Here is an 18663-nt window from a genome sequence, read left to right as displayed (position 1 = left end):
AAAAAAACAAATTTGAATTTTAGAAGAAAACAAAGATAAACTAGTATACAGGCAAGTTGTAAATGATGCTTTTCTTATTGCTTCAGCATATGAAAATCTTGTTGCAAGTAATATTATACCTTTTATTGAAATTTTAGAAACATTCCTGTCAACAAGATCACAAATGTCATTATTTTCTGCAAATGAGCCAGTTCTCCAGGCAATTGTTGAAAGTCTTTTACCATTAAAATATCATGTTCCTGAATTATCACTAGTAATAGATGGCACAAAATTAAAAGGATCTGGTCAGTTTTGATATTTTGATATTTTTATTTTAAAAGGAATAGGCAATAATAATGTTAGTTTAGAATTAAAATATATCTCATTAGTTAATTTAATAAAAAATCAAAAAAATAAATTTAATGCAAATGATTTAGAAAATCTAGGTAAAATTATTGAGAAAGAAAATGAAAAGGATCTACTAAAAAGATCATATGCATATTGGTTGAAAGAACATGAAGAAACTAAACAAACAACTATAGGAGAAGTATTAGATAATGGAGTTGATCAATTGAAAACATATATGAATATCATTTCAAAAGGAAAAATAATTAATTATTCTAGTTCAGGAATATTTGATAAACGGGTAAAAATAACTGAATCAAATCCTACTAAATTAAAAGGATTTGTTATTTTAGTAATTGGTTTTCATCGTAGAAATAATAACTATGATAAGATTTAGTATAATTTTTAGTAAATACTTAGTATAAAGTTGATAGAATAGATAATAACTAATTTTTATATGATAAGATTTAGTATAATTTTTAGTAAATACTTAGTATAAAGTTGATAGAATAGATAATAACTAATTTTCATATGATAAGATTTAGTATAATTTTTAGTAAATACTTAGTATAAAAGTTTATTATCATTATAATTATTATTGTTTGCAATAATCTAGTATTATTTACAATTCATTTTGTTATTTGTTAATTATATATGATTTATTGTTTATACATCAAAAAAATTTTTTAATAACTTTTTATCCAATTAAATTAGTAAAAAAAAAAATAAAAGGAATAATTAAATAATTTTTGTTAAACTAAATTAGCATGATAATTTAACAAATCATCCAATAAAATACCAATAACAATATAAGCCATATTATACAATTTTTATTAGTCTTTACCAATGTGGTTTAATATTTTACATATTAAGCTTTTTTACAACTAAAAAAATGAAGCATATACAATAAATATTACAAAATAAATTAGCTTTTGTCAGTTTGACTATTATTATAAAAATAATAATCTTTAACTGTTGGTTTGTCATTTTTTGTAATAATAAGTCAAATTGATAATTAATTTTGCATCAATATATTAGTTCAAGTCATATATATTAATAAAATATTTAGAATATTTCACAATCACAAAGTTTTGAAATTGTTTTCTAAACATTTATTATAACAAAATAATTATAAATTAGCTTTTATCAGTTTGACCATTATTACAAAATAATAAACTTAAACTGTAGATTTTTTATAAATTCTAACATCTATAATCTATAATACTTTATATATATAATACTTTATATTTTTTTAAACTTTATATTTTTTTGAAATTAACAAACTAATTATAAGTACAACTGAAAATTATATTGGATTTAAAGAACTTGTTTTTTTATTTAAATGAGTCAAGAAATTTGTCTTACCACAGATTTTTGAAACATAACTAAAATACTATTATTGTTTTATTCTGCTTTTATTATTATTGTTGAAATTTCTTATTAAGAATAGCAGTCAGTTGCCATTTTATCTTTAAATCTTTATTATATTAGTTATACTTGCAAATTTAAATAAATCAAATTATTTATTTAATGATTTTATTTACTTTCAGAAGGAATGAAAGTGCAATTTATTATAAGTCTCCTCAATACTAAAAAGGAGTAAAAGGAAATAAATTTTAAGATACGATTTTTAATTAAGGAAATTGGTATATTAACTGAAATTTTAACCTTATTGTATATTATTTGAAGTTAGTATATTATACACCAAAAGAAATACCTTCTGGTGATACCCTACTGATAATGGATCAGCAATTAAATATAGTAGAAGTAAATTATATTAATAGTCTGATAGCTAATTAAATATAAAAGTTTGATATTTATAAATTTCCTTATAATTGATCTTTAGTGTACTTGTAATACTTTATTGTTATCTAAATTTTACTTTATATAGTAGTCATAACAAATAACAAATGGTATACAATATATATAGGTAAATAATTCCAAATATATATTATATATTATTTCCAAATAAATATACTTATTGATCAACTTTAACAACAAAAAGTATTATAGATTTAAAAGTACAAAATCTTTAATTTAGCCTACTGAAAATTGTTTTGAAATTTCTAATATTACTAATAGTATTAACAACTAAGTAAATAATTGGATTGAAAATAAAGTAGTATATAATACCAGATACTTATTGTCTGCTATATCTTTATTCTGAAAGTATTAAACCTCACAATTTTTTATATAAATACAAACTATATACTAATAGTAAACTCATCCAATTTAAGAAGAATAATAAAATAACTATATTTTTTAAAATGTAATGAAATAAGATGTAATTTTACATATTATTTGAATTACTTTAAATTTACTAGTTAAATTGCTAAACTAAAATAATACTTAAATTATATTATATGTATAATTAGATATTACTTCATCAACAGGTTTCCATAAAATACGACGAAAACCAATTACTAAAATAACAAATCCTTTTAATTTATTAGGATTTGATTTAACTATTTTAACACGTTCATCAAATATTCCTGAACCAGAATAATCAACAACTCTTCCCTTTGAAATTGTATTCATATATGATTCTAGTTGACTTATACCACTGTTCAATACTTCACCTATAGTTGTCTGGTTTGTTCTTTTATGTTCTTTGGACCAATATGTATATGGTCTTTTTAGTAAATCTTCTTCACTTTCCTTTTCAAGGATTTTATCTAAGTTTTCTAATTCATTTGCACCATATTTAGCTTTCTGATTTTTTATTAAACCAACTAATGAAATATATTTTAATTCTAAGCTAATATAGTAAATATCACCTATTCCTTTCAAAACAAAAATATCTGAATAACCAAAGCGACCTGATCCCTTTAACTTTTTGCCATCCATTACTAATGAAAGCTCTGGAATACGATATTTTAATGGTAGAAGACTTTCAATAATTGCCTGAAGCATAGATTCATTTGCTAAAGATAAAGACATTCTTGATCTAGTTAATAGAAATGTCTTTAAAATTTCAATAAAAGGTATAATATTGCCTACAACAATACTTTCATATGCTGAAGCAATAAGAAGTGCATCATTAATAACCTGTCTATATATTAAATTATTTTTATTTTGTTCTAAAATTTGACATTGTTTCTTCCAGAATCTATCAGTATCATCAGTATCATCAGTATCAGTATCTCTTACTCTTTTTAGTTCTCTTGTTTGTCTATCATAAAGAATAATTTTTTCATTCCATTTTTCATTAAAAATAGATTCTAATATTTTACCTGAACAATATTCTTTACTTTTAATATCATTATATGTATAACAGTTGCAAAATATTAAACGAATATCTTTTTCAAATTCTTTTAAACTTGTATATTGATTATTTTCTAATTTTGAATTTATAGTAAATAGATCCATTGGATATTCTATAACTTCATTTTTAACATCATCTTTAGTATATTTATAAAATAAATTAGCATAAGATTCATTTTCAAGTTCATGAAATATATCATAACAGAAGTTATTAATAAATGTTATATTCTTTTTAGATAAATCTAATTGTGAAGTTTCAGAAAGATTTTTAACAGAACTTTTACCTGTTTTTTTTGAAAGCAAAGATATATCTGGTTGTAAAGTTTTAGAAAGTGATTTAACAGTGGTAAAAGTATTTTCTTTTAATTGTAAAGTTTCAGAAAATTTAATTGGCTTTTTTGGAAGAGGTGTAACAGTGGAAAAAGTATTTTCTTTTGATTGTAAAGTTTCAGAAAATTTAATTGGCTTTTTTGGAAGAGGTGTAACAGTAGTAAAGGTATTTTCTTTTTCATATTCCTTGATAATTTTCTGACTTTTTTCATAATCTTTAATAACTTCTTGCCAAAATATTTGCAAATCTTTTTTACGTTTTGAATGCTCTATATTTACCTATTATAAGAAAGCAGATTGTTAATGTATGCTAAATTTTTATTTAGTAGTAAAGAAGGTACATAGCCAGCTCCTCCTCCAGAACTAGCAGACTTTACTAACAACAAAGTAGGGCGCCTGGAATGAGAGCCTGGAGTGGTTACCAAGCGAACGAGACCAGTAATTCTCAAAAAGTGACCACGGTGAGTATTAAGGAGTTACCCACCTTTGCAAAATAAAAATAAAACATACCTTTTTCTTTAATTCAGTAAAAGCGTTTGAATCCAATAATTCTTTTGCATTATCCAAAAAGCGATTAGTCCAAGCAATATTAAAGTTTTGCCACTTTTCTAATGGAAAATTAGTTAATTGAGACAATGAAGCGATAATAGTATTTCGGTAAATATCCAAAAATCCATGGTAAGAAATTTTTCTTGATTCATTTAAATAAAAAACAAGTTCTTCAAATCCAATATAATTCTCAGTTACACTCATGATTAGTTTGTTAAAAAAAAAAATATATAAGTATTATATATAGATTATAGTAAATTTATAGATTGTAGAATTTGTTAATTTACAAAATTTACAAAATTTTACAAAAGCAAATGTAAATTAACAAAATTTTACAAAAGCAAAAAGCAAAGAATTTATGAAAAGTAAAAGTTGGAAGAAAAATTAGACATCTTAAATATACAAAAAAAATGATGACTTGAACTGATATATTAATGCAAAATTAATTGTCAATTTGACTTATTATTACAAAAATGACAAACTAAAAAAATCAGTTTGTAATAATGGGTCAAACTGACAAAAGCTTATTCATTTTGTAATATTTATATTGTGTATGTTTCATTGTAATACTTATTTTTTAGTTATACCATTAGTTAATTATCAATATGAATATGTAAAAGATTAAGTCACATTGACATAAACTAATAAAAATTGTAATTTTTTCCAAATATGGCTAACATTAAATATGATTAATAATACATGAATTATATGACTCGTAAGTCATTAAAATTACATATGTTCTCATTAATCTTACTCATTATTACGACTTAGGTATATAATAGATGTAGTAACTTCTACAAATAAATTACAATAAAGTCGTAATATTTGTAATTTTAGTATCATATTAAATCATATAGTATAATATCAAATAAATTGTTAGTAATTTTATGAAATATTATGACATTTAAATTTATATTACACAGCGAAATTAATTTGATAGAAAATTCGAGATGCGATCTTTGAGAGTCATGTGATAGAGATGAGATAATTTTGGTAATATTAACCAATTACTGATGCATATCAACTGATATATATCTAAAAAAGCTTGCGAAATATTTTATAATTAATATGTATTGATAGAAATATTAATAGTTACAAAGTATAACAAAATTATTACGTCAAATAATGTAAAATCTTGTCAGGATTGTGAGTGTAGAAGTTTTAAAATATGACGCACGTATTCATATAGTATCATAAAGGATGTAAAATGTAAGTCATTCACTTTTTAGATAAATTTTTAAATCTGTCAAATAGAAGAATATGAATGATTAACAATGCTGAAAGATAAGACTATAAATACATTTTACTGAGAATAATAAAAAATGTGTACAATGAAATTTAAAATTTTTTAATAAAATCCAATTAATTTTTAAATATATTCTTTAATAAATAAAACAATAAAAGTTATATTTATAAATTATTTAAGTATTCTTTGTAAAATTCCGAAATCTGGAAAACTAAACATCACATGATTTAAACACTATCATGTGATTTATGTGACAGATATCTAGAGATAAATAAACACAACTGTAACTACCATTATGTCGTATCGTGATATTTACACCATTTACTAAAAAGGAATTTTTTCCAATAGTATCACATAGTATCATCTTTATAAATTTTACTAAAGCCTCCTTCAGCAATAAATTCTATATTAATGAATTATTTATTTGGGACAAATCCATTTTCCCATATTCAGTATTGTCATATGTCACATTTGGCATTTACCATTTGCAAATCCTTTGGCCAAATGACTTGGTCAAATGACTAGGTCATTTCCGAATACTACTGACATGACCTGTATTTTTGGCCTAATCTCTTTCTTTAGGCTTTAAAGAAGAAATCAAATCTGAAGGTAATTAATAGCTAAAAAAAAAAAGAATTATAGTGTATTCTCATTTACAAATTCCAAAGTTATAATGAATTCAAAACCTCTTGCTTTTTAATAAAATTTTTTTAAAAAAAATCTTTATTTAAAGAATTTATTTAAACTTTTTTGAGATATTTTTTTATAAAGTTTGTGAAATTTCTAATAAAATCTATTAGAATTAATTGATGATATTTTTGTGAGAAATTCTTTAAAAATCCATTTTGAATATTCTTGATTACCTAGAGTAGACGTTAAAAATCTTCAATTTTTTTTGCTCATTAATTAATTCTTTAAAAAATTTTTTCTATATCATGAAATTATTATTAATTATTATTGTAAATATTAATGCAAATTCTAATAAAAAAAACATATAAAGTGGTATGTAGAGGCATATTACTATTTTATAATATAAGGTTTTGGTATAAAAAGAGTCAAATAATGAATTTGAGCCCGTATTTTTTCAAGTCTTTAGGTCTAATTCATAAAATTAATAAATTCCGATGACAGCTTTTTGGAATTTTGGACCGATTAAAGCAATTTAACGTAATGCAGCGCACGCATGCGTACGTATGGGATTTTGCCATTAAATAGAAGAAAATTACAAAGGTTAAATCAAGTTTAAAAGTTGTAGCATCGAAGGGTCGTTTATTAAGTCATGTGACCATGTGCCGTTACTGACGGGACTGCCATAACTATAAGAAATTCAAAAGTCTGCACCCCTAGGCCCTAGCCGGCCCTAGCCTAGCGTGACCAATAAATTTTTGTCATATAAATCTATGCGAATTTTTAATTAACCGTATTTCTTTTTTTTCATTTTGAACTTTATATGTGCTTGCAAAAATATCTTCCCATTTTGTATTTCATTAACCTTTTCCAGATGTGTCAAATACAAAATAAATTTTTCATGATATTTATTTAGTAAATTTTCAAAATAAAAAATGATTACAGTTTAAAGGATTTTATGTTATTACTTTCAATTTATTCAGTATTATTATAAATATCAATTATGTATAATGGTGATTTATTTAAATAAAAAAATATTTTTTTCTTTATTAAACATTTTATATAAAATCTTATTTAAAAAAGAATATAACTAAAAATAGTATTGCTATTTTTAATTATCTATGAATCACATAATAATTTTTTATTATTTTTATTATATTTTAATATAATTATTAAATAAATAAGAGATATTAAAATCAAATTATTTCACACAAACACTTTTCTTTTTTCAAAATCTCTTTATTTGATCTTCAAATTCTTTTTCCTCTCCTCTTTCATTTTTCTTTTTTTTTAGCTGTTTTCTTTAACATTATTTTGAATATCATTCACTATTATTGTCTTTTTATTGATTTTTATTAGTGCTCCTACCGGGTCGGATTCGGTCGGGTTTGGAGAATATATCCGACTTGACCCGGCAAAAATAGAAATGATCCGATTTTAACCCGACCCGAGTATATTTAATTCGAATAACCCGGGTTAGACCCGAAATTTTCATTGGATAATATACTGTATGCTTAGTAATATATCAAAAATATTTTTTCAAATATAATTTTTTCAATAACGCAAGGTAATTGATCTACAAGATGATCATATAGGTCACACAACTTTTTGTTATTAAAACTAAAGCTAAGCACGAATTTAAAGATATCTTCAATTTCCTGTTTATTTATTGCTTTATATTTGAACTATAAAATCGAAATTATATCACTTGCTTTAACAGAAATTTGACTATACTTTATATCTGCCAGGACTTTAAACACATGCATGCTCTAATTCTATCTGCTTTAAGACTACATCTTTTTGCAGCTATCAAATCGGTTCCACTGGAAACTATTGGAATGCTGGTTGCTTTATTAATCATCAAAATCAACTTATTAGTTAATGTAATGTTAATAATTAAAATAATAATTCATACACATACCCAAAATTGCGAGGTGTCTCTAGCAATTTTCGCTAAGTTGAGGATATACTACCTCATTTATCTAACAAAATTATATAACGTAATCAATATTAATGCGTAATCGATATGTGATCAGTGATTTTAATGATCATCCGGGTCTAATTCGGGTCAAAACTCGAGTCAAGGAAATGAATGACCCGACCCGACGGGTCGGGTCATGCGGGTCACGGGTTATTAAAATTGTTAGTACCGACCCGATTTAAAATTTACTCGGATTGAATTATCCGGGTTAGACCCGAATTTTGCGGAGCACTAATTTTTATTAGTTTCATTGATTCAGATATTGCATTGATAATTTCGAAAATTTTGAGTTCCCTATTCTTTTTTGTTATATAAGATGGAATTGGGCCGATCACTCCCTATCTTTCTTCTTGTTTAATAAAAGATATTTCTTAATGGCAACCCGTGTTTTTGTGTAATAATACTTCATTTTTAATATTTTTTTTGTCAATTATTCATCTTTTAATTATACTTTTTACCTTTAAAAAAAATTTGGTCAAAGTGATCAACCATATGTAAAAAGATTTTGAGCGAATTAAAAAAATCTCATTTGAGAATGAGTAATTTGCTTAAATATAAAATAAATGAAAAGAATAGTTATTTATTTAATGTCTGAACCAAAAATATTTTTTTTTTTGGCTTCATATTTAATAGTGTTAGTTATAAATAAATAGATACAATAAAAAAAGAAAACTATATTTATTTTAACTAAAAAAAAATCATATGAAACATATTTATTCAAATAAAAAAAATTATGTATTTATCTTGGTTATAACAGAGGTGACTTTGATCCAATCCAAAAAGTGAAAGAACAAAAAAAATCAGCAAGAAAATAAATATTTAGGAAAAAAAATTATTATTAAAAATAAGAGTTGAAAGCGTTAATCCGATCACTGATCTGGATTCAAGTTTAAAAAACAAAAATAACAGATAAGTAATGAAGAAATATAAAAAAAATATTGTATAAATTATAAAGGAAAAAAAATTTTTTTAAAAATTGTTTTAAAAAGAACCAAATCAAAAAAAGAAAAATTAAAAATATTTAAAAAAAAAAATTCGGCTTTAGAAAAAAACCAACCCGAAAAAAGGAAAAAATTAAAAAAAAAGATCGATTTATTTAGAATAAAATGGTTTACAATATAGTTTTAGAATTCTATTATAATAAAAAATTAAATAATTATAAAATATAATATATAACCCTTTTTATTGATTTCAGAATTTAACCGAACAAAATAACTTTCAGCCAAAACTTTAAGTTGGATTATCATTTCTAAAATTAGAAATCGGAAAAAATTATAGGCGGAATTATACTAATTATACTTTTTGTGTATCGTATATTTTTGTACGACATTATCGATATGATTTTTAAAAAAAAGATCCACAAATGGAAATTCTTTTTATTATATTCTCCGATTTTTTTAAAAATATCAAAATGCAAAGCAAAAAAAATGAAAATGAATGGATTAATTGGATTGAAGAAGCAATTTCTAAAGGGTATTATAAATTTTATGACTATAAACATTTTAGTAACGTTCAAAAAATTGGAACTGGAGGATTCGGAAAAGTTTATCGTGCAAGCTGGAAAAATTCCGAACAATATTTAGCGTTAAAGTCTTTTTTTAATATTGACAACGTCACTGCAAAAGCAATCGTTCATGAGGTATAAAACTATAAAATAATATAATTTAATAGTTTATACTGTACTTTTTGAACTTAAATTAATAATATTCATATTCTAGCTTAAGCTACAACGTGATATACAATTTCATAATAACATTATTAAATTTCACGGAGTTGCACAATTTGACCCAGGTATGATAAACTATTAAACAATATTATTCAAGATCATCTTGTTATTTGACTTGCATAATTTTAATTTAATAAATAAAAATTATTATCTCTTTCATTCATCATTAGAAAATCAAAATTCTCAATCAAGAAATTATTTATTAGTAATGGAGTATGCTAATTCGGGTACTCTTAAAGATTATTTGAAGGAAAACTTCAATAATCTTAATTGGAACGATAAATATAATTTTGCGTATCAATTAGCTTGTGCTGTGTCATGTTTACATAATGAAGGAATCGTGCATCGTGATTTGGTAATCTACTTTATTAAACATAATTAATTAGATGAAAAATTGTTTTATATTTTAATGATTTAACATAATATGCTTATTTTTAATAGCACTCTAGTAACGTATTGGTTCATCAGAGTACTATCAAATTATCTGATTTTGGGCTGTCAAAGAGAATTGAATCGTCATCATTCAACACACGATCGAAATTTTTTGGAATAATTCCTTACGTTGATCCAAAAAGACTTAATGGACGAAGAAAGAACAAAAATTCAACACAAGATGATGAAAAAAGCGATATCTATAGCATTGGCGTTTTATTCTGGGAGATATCTAGTGGTAAACCTCCCTTTTATACCGAAGGTGAGCAATATGATTTCGAATTGGCTTTAGAAATTACACAAGGCCTTAGAGAAAAACCCTTTCCTAATACACCTGAGGAATATATTAAAATTTATACCGGTATGTAATACTTTTTTTTAAAAAAATATTTCACAAACTCTCCTTAATTATATAAATTACAAATATTTTATCGTATTTTTATTTTTATTAATAGAATGTTGGAATGGCGAACCAGATAATCGTCCAACCATGATTCAAGTATTAGAAAGTTTAAAAGCAATTATGACAGAAATAAACGTAATAACAAATGATTGTCGACCGGAATTACACCTTCAATTGGCATCAACAGATGATCAAAATTTTCCAACTAATATTATTAATTCTTCAGATACTGATAATTCATTACATGGGGAAATGTCTCAAATTATTGAAAATTTTGATAAAATGAATACAAAGGAAATAGCACCTACAACATTAACAAATGAAATTGTTCACGATACAGTGAATTATATTTTCAAAATAATTAATGAAGGAAATGAATCTACATTAATCAAAAATATTCAAACTATTACTTATTATTTTATTCGTAATAGTATAAATTCACGTGAAATTTATAATTGGTTATTAATTAATCAAAATAATTCAGATTCTATATTCTTGCTTGGATATTTTAATTATTTAGGAATTGAAGCAAGTGTAAACAATAAGACCGCATTTGATTTATTCATCAATGCATCAGAGCAATGTCATGCGTTAGCACAATTTTATGTTGGATTATGTTATCAATCTGGTCATGGAACTGTGAAAGATGAAACATTAGCTTTTGTGCATTTTGAAGAAATAGCCAATAAAGGTTATGCATCAGGATTATACAAAATTGGTTATTTCTATGAAGAAGGTATTGCAACCAGTGTTAATATGCAAAAAGCTTCTGAATTATATCAACAAGCGGCCAATTTAGGAAATTGTATGGCACAATATAATCTTGCTTATATGTATCAACACGGAAAAGGTATTGATAAAGATCATATCAAAGCCATTGAATTATATCAAAAGGCAGCAAATTCGGGAGATTGTGATGCTCAATATAACCTTGCTAATATATATTATTATGGAGAGGGTGTTGATAAAGATCATGAAAAAGCTTTTGAATTATATAATAAGGCTGCAGAATCAGGAAATAGTTTTGCTCAATATAATCTTGCAATTATGTATGAATTTGGAATAGGAATTAAAAAGAATGTAAATCAAGCCATTGATTGGTACGAGAAATCTACTGAACTAGGATATCCCCGTGCCAAATTTAGATTAGAAGAATTAAGAAATCGAGATTTTTTTATTTGAATACATTATTAAAAATTTTAAATAAATATATAAATATATTACTATAAATTTTTTTTTATTGATATATTTTATTTAAACTATGCCTAAAAATGAATAACATTTTAAATCTTTTTTTTAAATCACTACTTTTTTGACGTATCCATGCCGTCATAACAAGCCACAGATCAAGAAGAGTCTATTTTCAGAAAGGTTCATAAGGATATATATATTCTAAATGAACTTCAACTTACTTATTTACTTCCTTTATAACCTACTTATTTGCTTATAATTTTATCGCTTTTATTACGAATGGTGCGAAGCCTATTTGTCACCAAGAATATGTCACGTGCAGTACTTTATCATGTGATTTACGTGATAGCACAAGTTTAAATTACGTAATCTATTTCAGTGATCATTGTAGAAAAGATTCAGCCTCCTTAGTCCTTATAATGTGTATATATTATAAATGATTCAATTAATGGTTTTTTTATGGTCAGGTCAGGTTATATCAGATTATCTGTTTGACCTGACCTACAAAAAAAAGAAAGGAAACGTTAAAAAACAAAAGAAGCTAAATTTATTAATAAAAATAATTTATAGATTGGTACGTGATCATCATTTCACAAGATCTGATTTGTCAATTGGTGGTCTACATGTGTTAAATCATGCAGTTTTGTTTTGTATCATTAATTTGTACGACATTATCAACATAAAATTTAAAATTCAAGAATTTCAGTATTTAATAATTCTTTCTTCCTTTATACTCCACAAATATTAATAATATCAAAATGCAAAACACCAAATATACAAACGAATGGACTAACTGGATTGAAGAAGCAATTTCTAAAGAGTATTATGGATTTTATGAGCAAAAACATTTTAATAATATTCAAAAAATTGGTGCCGGAGGATTTGCAAAAGTTTATCGTGCGAAATGGAAAAATTCGGATCAATATTTAGCGTTAAAATCCTTTTTTAATATTGATAATATTACTGCGAGAGAAATTGTTCATGAGGTATAAATTATAAAAGAAATAAAATATAATATTTTAATATTAATAATATGTACTAATTAAAATTTATATTTGTAATATTTATTATATATTCTAGTTTAAGCTTCAACGTATTATACAATTTCATAATAACATTATTAAATTTTACGGAGTTGCACAATTCGACCCAGGTATGATAAAATATTCAACAATATTAATATTATTCAAGGTTATATGTAACTTGACTTTCGCAAATATATAATTTAATAAAAAATTTTATTTATTTCATCAATTAGAAAATCAAAATTCTCAATCAAAAGATTATTTACTGGTGATGGAATACGCTGATTCCGGTCCTCTTAAAAATTATTTAAAGAAAAACTTCGATAATCTGACTTGGAACGACAAATACAACTTGGCATACCAATTAGCTTGTGGCGTATCATGTTTGCATAATGAAGGAATTGTGCATCGTGATTTGGTAATATATTTTATTAATTATAAAATTATTATTTTAAAGTTTTTCTATATCTTTTAACATAATAATACATTTTTTTTAATAGCACTCTGGTAATGTACTGGTCAATCAAAATACTATTAAGTTAGCCGACTTTGGATTATCAAAGAGAATTGAAACATTATCTAACACACGAACGAAAGTTTTTGGAATAGTTCCTTATATTGATCCGAAAAAATTTGGTGGACGAAGAAAGAATAAAAACTCACAAATATTCTCATTAAATGAAAAAAGTGATATTTATAGTGTTGGAGTATTATTCTGGGAGATTTCTAGTGGTCAACCTCCTTTTTATACCGAACAATATGATATTGAGTTGGCTTTAGACATTTCACAAGGTCTTAGAGAAGAGCCAATTCCAGATACACCAGAAGATTATAAGAAAATTTATACTGGTATGTAATAGCATTTTAATTAAAAGAATTTTAGTAAATTCGTTAATATATTACTTACATTATATTATTATTAGAATGTTGGGATGGAGAACCTGAAATACGTCCATCCATAAATCAAGTAGTAGAAAGATTAAAAACAATTATAACAAAAACAAATATAATAACAGAAAATTATCAAACAGGATTAAATCTTCAACCAACAATAACGGATGAACGAGAATTTAGTCCAACTAATAATACTAATACTTCTTCAAATACTGGTTATTCTTCAAATACTGATGATTTTTCAAATACTGATAATTCTTCAAATACTGATAATTCATTACATGGAGAAATGTCACATGTTATTCAAAATTTTAATATGATGAATACTAATGAAATTATATCTATAATAAACAAAGTCATTTCACCTGAAAAAAATATAAGTATAATGGTTAATAATATAGTAAATTATATTTTCAAAATTACCAATGAAGGAAAATATTCGACATTAAACAAAAATATTAAAAATATTTTTGATTATTTTAATAATAATAATATAATTTCACGAGAAATTCATGATTGGTTACTTATTAATCAAAATAATTCAGATTGTATCTTTTTACTTGGATATTTTAATTATTTAGGAATTGAAACAAGCGAAGATAATAAGAAAGCATTTGATTTATTTATTAATGCATCAGAGCAAGGTCATGTATTAGCACAATTTTATATTGGATTATGTTATCAATCTGGTCGTGGAACTATCAAAGATGAAAAGTTAGCTTTTAAATATTATGAAAAAGTAGCAAATATGGGGTATGCATCAGGATTATTAAAAGCTGGTTATTTTTATAATTTTGGAATCGGAATTGCTACTAATAAGAAAAAGGCCATTGAATTATATAAAAAAGCGGCAAATTTGGGAAATAGTATGGCTCAAAATAATTTAGCTTATATGTATAATAGTGGTGATGGTGTTGATAAAGATTATAATGAAGCTTTTAAATTATTTCATAGTGCAGCGAATTCAGGGAATAGCAATGCTCAATATAATCTTGCTCTTATGTACCAAAATGGAAAAGGAGTTAATAAAGATTATAACAAAGCTTTTGAATTATTTAAACAATCAGCTAAAGGAGGGAATTTAGATGGAATAATGATGTTAGGTTATTGTTATAATAATGGTATTGGAACTAATGTCGATAAGAAAAAAGCATTTGAATTTTATCAACAGTCTGCAAATTTAGGACATAAAATATCTCAAAATAATCTTGGTATCATATACGAAAATGGAATAGGTGTTGATAAGGATTACGATAAGGCTTTTGAATTATATGACAGGGCGGCAAATTCGGGAAATAGCAGTGCTCAACATAATCTTGCTGTTATGTATGAATATGGAAAAGGGATTGAAAAGGATATAAACCAAGCAATTTATTGGTACGAGAAATCCGCTAAACAAGGAAATCAAAATGCTCAAAATAAATTAGAAAAATTAAGAAAATGGTTCCTATAGATTACTAAGAATATTTTTATTTGTATAGAAGATACAATGCATATATATCCCCTTTCATCATTAGCCTAAAATAGAGTTTCTGGTTTTTTTACATCTATTATAAAATTATTTTCTATAGATATTTATCGCTCTTTAAATTCGATTTATCTAACAATAAAGGGTAATCGAAACATATTTAAAATAAAGATCGGTTTGACAGAACCATTTAAAAAAAAATAATTTAAGATTTTGCGCCATCATTAAAGATCGCTCGGATACGCGACGCGAGCCAGTACGACGTTCACCGGGAGGATTTTTATTTTTTTTTCCTTTATCTTGTAGTGAAGTTTCTGGTATAGCAAATAGTAAAGCTAAACTGAATATTTACTCCTTTATTTACCTACACGCAACTGTCAAGTTGATATCTCCATGATGATTTTTAGACCTTTATTCGAGTATAAATTTGAGTAATAAAATCCAAATAATCGATTAAGGTACCTCAAAAATCAGTTAATCGATTAATTTAGATCATTTCAAAATTGAATCATTCGATAAGTTTTTTTTAGTATATTTAGTTTGATTAATTATTTTATCATTAATTATGGCGCAGCGGATATCATGTGATTGTACGCAAATGCGGGATACTAGAAGTATGTTGATATATGTTTAATTTATAGTGTTAATAAGTTTGTAAACCTTATATTTTATTTAAAACCATATTTATAAAACATTTTGATGTTTGAATATAAAATTTGGAATTCTAACACTAGTATTTTATACTTGTTTAATCTATAGTATATCTCTTTTTTAACAAAAGTTAATGACTATTGATAAATATAAAATAGTGCACGTCGGTGGACGGTGGGATCTGCTTGTAATTTACAGATTACTTAAAAATCTTTCAATAAATTATAAGTTCTCTAAAGGTTTCTATAAATTAATACTAGATTTTCAAAGAATAATTTTCGATAAAAAATTTCTATAAGAAACTTGTAAAAAATTTAAGATCATTTTATTAAACTCACGTTTGATCATGCGATCAATTAGCAGTTATGTCTTATAGTATGATAATGATCTTTAGAGTATGTATTATACATAAAAGCAAGTCATATCGGTAATAAAATTCCAGGAATTTATCGGTATTTGATTGACCTTTACCAATCAAACTATAAATTATTTAAAGCCATGAACAAATATCTTGTTTTTTTTCTAAATCTCTTGGTTCCATTCAATATCTAATTTTTCTCCAGGTAAAAAAAGAACCTACTTTAAAAGTTTTTTCTCTTCTGAAAAGGATTCGAAAGCAATGTTTTATAATTCATATTACAACACGTTAATCTAACTTAAAAATCTCCTAATTAATCATCGATTAACATCAATCCTACTCGTGCCACAGAAATTAAATATACAATCCTGTGTTTAACTTATATTTTTTTTTCCAACCGATCTAAATTTTTTCGGTTCCCCTTTTTTTAATTTTCATTTTTTTTTCTTGAATTGATCTTTACAAATGGTTCTTTCTTTTTTTTCAAATTTCTTCTTTTCTCGAAACACCTTTTTCTTTTCCTATTTTATTTCTTTTTTAAAAATTTCTCGTTTTTTTTCCTTTCTTTTTTTTTAATTCTTTTCCCGTTTAGATTTGGTTTTTTTCCAAAATCGAAAAATTATTATTATTTTTTTTTATTAAATAATCTTTTAAGATTTATATCATTTTTTTCGGTCTTTTTTTTTAGACCATATTATTTATTTTTTTACTTTGAATTTTTTTTTTGGTCTTTTTGGACTGAATTATTGTCCTTTTTTTTTCGGAATTTTTTTCGGTACTTATTTTTTTTTTAAACCGATTTCTTTATCCTTTTTCTTTCCCTTCAAATTGTTTTTTTCTTTTTCTTTCGATTTTTTTTTTCAACCCGATTTTTCTCTTTGTTTTTCCCACAAATTTTTTTTTTAATTTTTATTTTTTCAAATTTTTTTCCGGTTGGCTTCTTTTCCAATCCGAAAATTTTTTTCCCCTTTTCCTTTTCCGGTTTGGCTTTTTTTCTTTCAAACCAAATTTTTTTTTCCCGAATACATTTTTTTTTCTCATTACAATAGATCGTTATAATTAATCTTTTTGAGGTTTTTTTTTCATAATAATTAGTGAAATATTTTTTTTTAGAGGATGTAATTTTTTTTAATGCTACAATGGAATATTTTAAGATAAAAAAAAGATTTTTTTTGTAACAATGTAACAATAAACTACTTATACAAAATTGTTTTTGTAATGAATTTGTAAATTTCACAGTACTGCAACATTTGTTTCGTACGATAAATAAAATTTGCATTTAATAATAATATTATATACTACACATAATTCATATAATCATATAGATTGTGTAATTTACTACATTTATTTCCTACTAATATCATCATAATAATAGTTACCTACTCTCTTGCTTAATGGGCAAGTATCATCCCCGGCGCAACGCGACGGGTTACGTCTAGCTTTTTTTTAAAAAAAAAGATTTTCATTTTATGAGTAAAAAAATACCCACAACTATGAAAAATTTATTAAAAATTGTCAATCACATTATATTGTGAATATTGTGATATACTGTAGATAATTTTCGCCACCTTTTTTAATTTTATATAGCCTGTTAAAAAAAATATTTCACTTCTAGTTTCTCTTCATTTAAATGAATTAACTCGAAAATTATCTGAAGATGTTTTTTAAATGAAAGAAAGGAAAACTTTCATATGGTACATTTCTCGTATTATCTCTCTCGCAATTGTCCCCTCATTAAAAAAAAATTTTTTGAAAATAAAATTGAATATATCCATATAATTATGCTAATAAAAAACCTTATTTTATTTAAGCAATAAGTAAAAACCTATTTAAGATATTTTATTATTTCTTTATTCTTGATTACGATGTAAAAGATGCTACTGTACATGATAATGATTTTTTCAATATGCTAATATATTAATATGCAGAGTAATATCCGAAATTAGAATATCTATAACTAGTTTACACTTGTACATAAATTAATTTTACAGATAATTAATAGCAATGCGGAGTAGCAATCTTCAAAGAAACCTTTATAGTAGGCGGTCTATCAGTCCACTTTTTAAAACTATGTCTAATTTTCGATTTTTTTTTGAATATCGCCATAAAATTGTGGCCGTGATACGAGAGAAGGTGAATAAATTTTTTCTAATTCTTTTCTTCCAACAATGATAATATTTTTGTTATTCAATAT

General features: G+C 24.4%; 4 protein-coding genes across 4 annotated transcripts; 3 read left to right on the top strand and 1 right to left on the bottom strand.

Annotated features, from left to right (window-relative positions):
• Nucleotides 1-163: 163 nt before the first annotated feature.
• Nucleotides 164-721, top strand: OCT59_007109 (uncharacterized protein; the record flags this gene model as incomplete). The annotated part of the gene is made up of 2 exons (XM_066146490.1): nt 164-284; nt 369-721. 2 exons carry the CDS (start codon nt 164-166, stop codon nt 719-721), a joined length of 474 nt encoding a protein of 157 aa, XP_065998501.1.
• A 1952-nt stretch (nt 722-2673) lies between these two features.
• OCT59_007108 (uncharacterized protein) lies at nt 2674-4671 on the bottom strand (the record flags this gene model as incomplete). The annotated part of the gene is made up of 2 exons (XM_066146481.1): nt 2674-4197; nt 4429-4671. 2 exons carry the CDS (start codon nt 4669-4671, stop codon nt 2674-2676), a joined length of 1767 nt encoding a protein of 588 aa, XP_065998500.1.
• Nucleotides 4672-9732: 5061 nt separating this feature from the next.
• OCT59_007107 (uncharacterized protein) lies at nt 9733-12064 on the top strand (the record flags this gene model as incomplete). Its single annotated transcript, XM_025327547.1, has 5 exons — nt 9733-9960; nt 10040-10112; nt 10218-10402; nt 10489-10840; nt 10935-12064. 5 exons carry the CDS (start codon nt 9733-9735, stop codon nt 12062-12064), a joined length of 1968 nt encoding a protein of 655 aa, XP_025170694.1.
• Nucleotides 12065-12831: 767 nt separating this feature from the next.
• On the top strand, nt 12832-15445 carry OCT59_007106 (uncharacterized protein; the record flags this gene model as incomplete). The annotated part of the gene is made up of 5 exons (XM_025333622.2): nt 12832-13059; nt 13154-13226; nt 13332-13516; nt 13599-13947; nt 14022-15445. 5 exons carry the CDS (start codon nt 12832-12834, stop codon nt 15443-15445), a joined length of 2259 nt encoding a protein of 752 aa, XP_025170695.1.
• Between the last annotated feature and the right edge of the window lie 3218 nt (nt 15446-18663).

The sequence above is a fragment of the Rhizophagus irregularis genome, chromosome 15 (genome assembly GCF_026210795.1).
Source record: "Rhizophagus irregularis chromosome 15, complete sequence".
Lineage (NCBI taxonomy): Eukaryota > Fungi > Glomeromycota > Glomeromycetes > Glomerales > Glomeraceae > Rhizophagus > Rhizophagus irregularis.
Note: the sequence above shows the minus strand (reverse complement) of the source record. Positions and strands in the feature narration are given on the sequence as shown.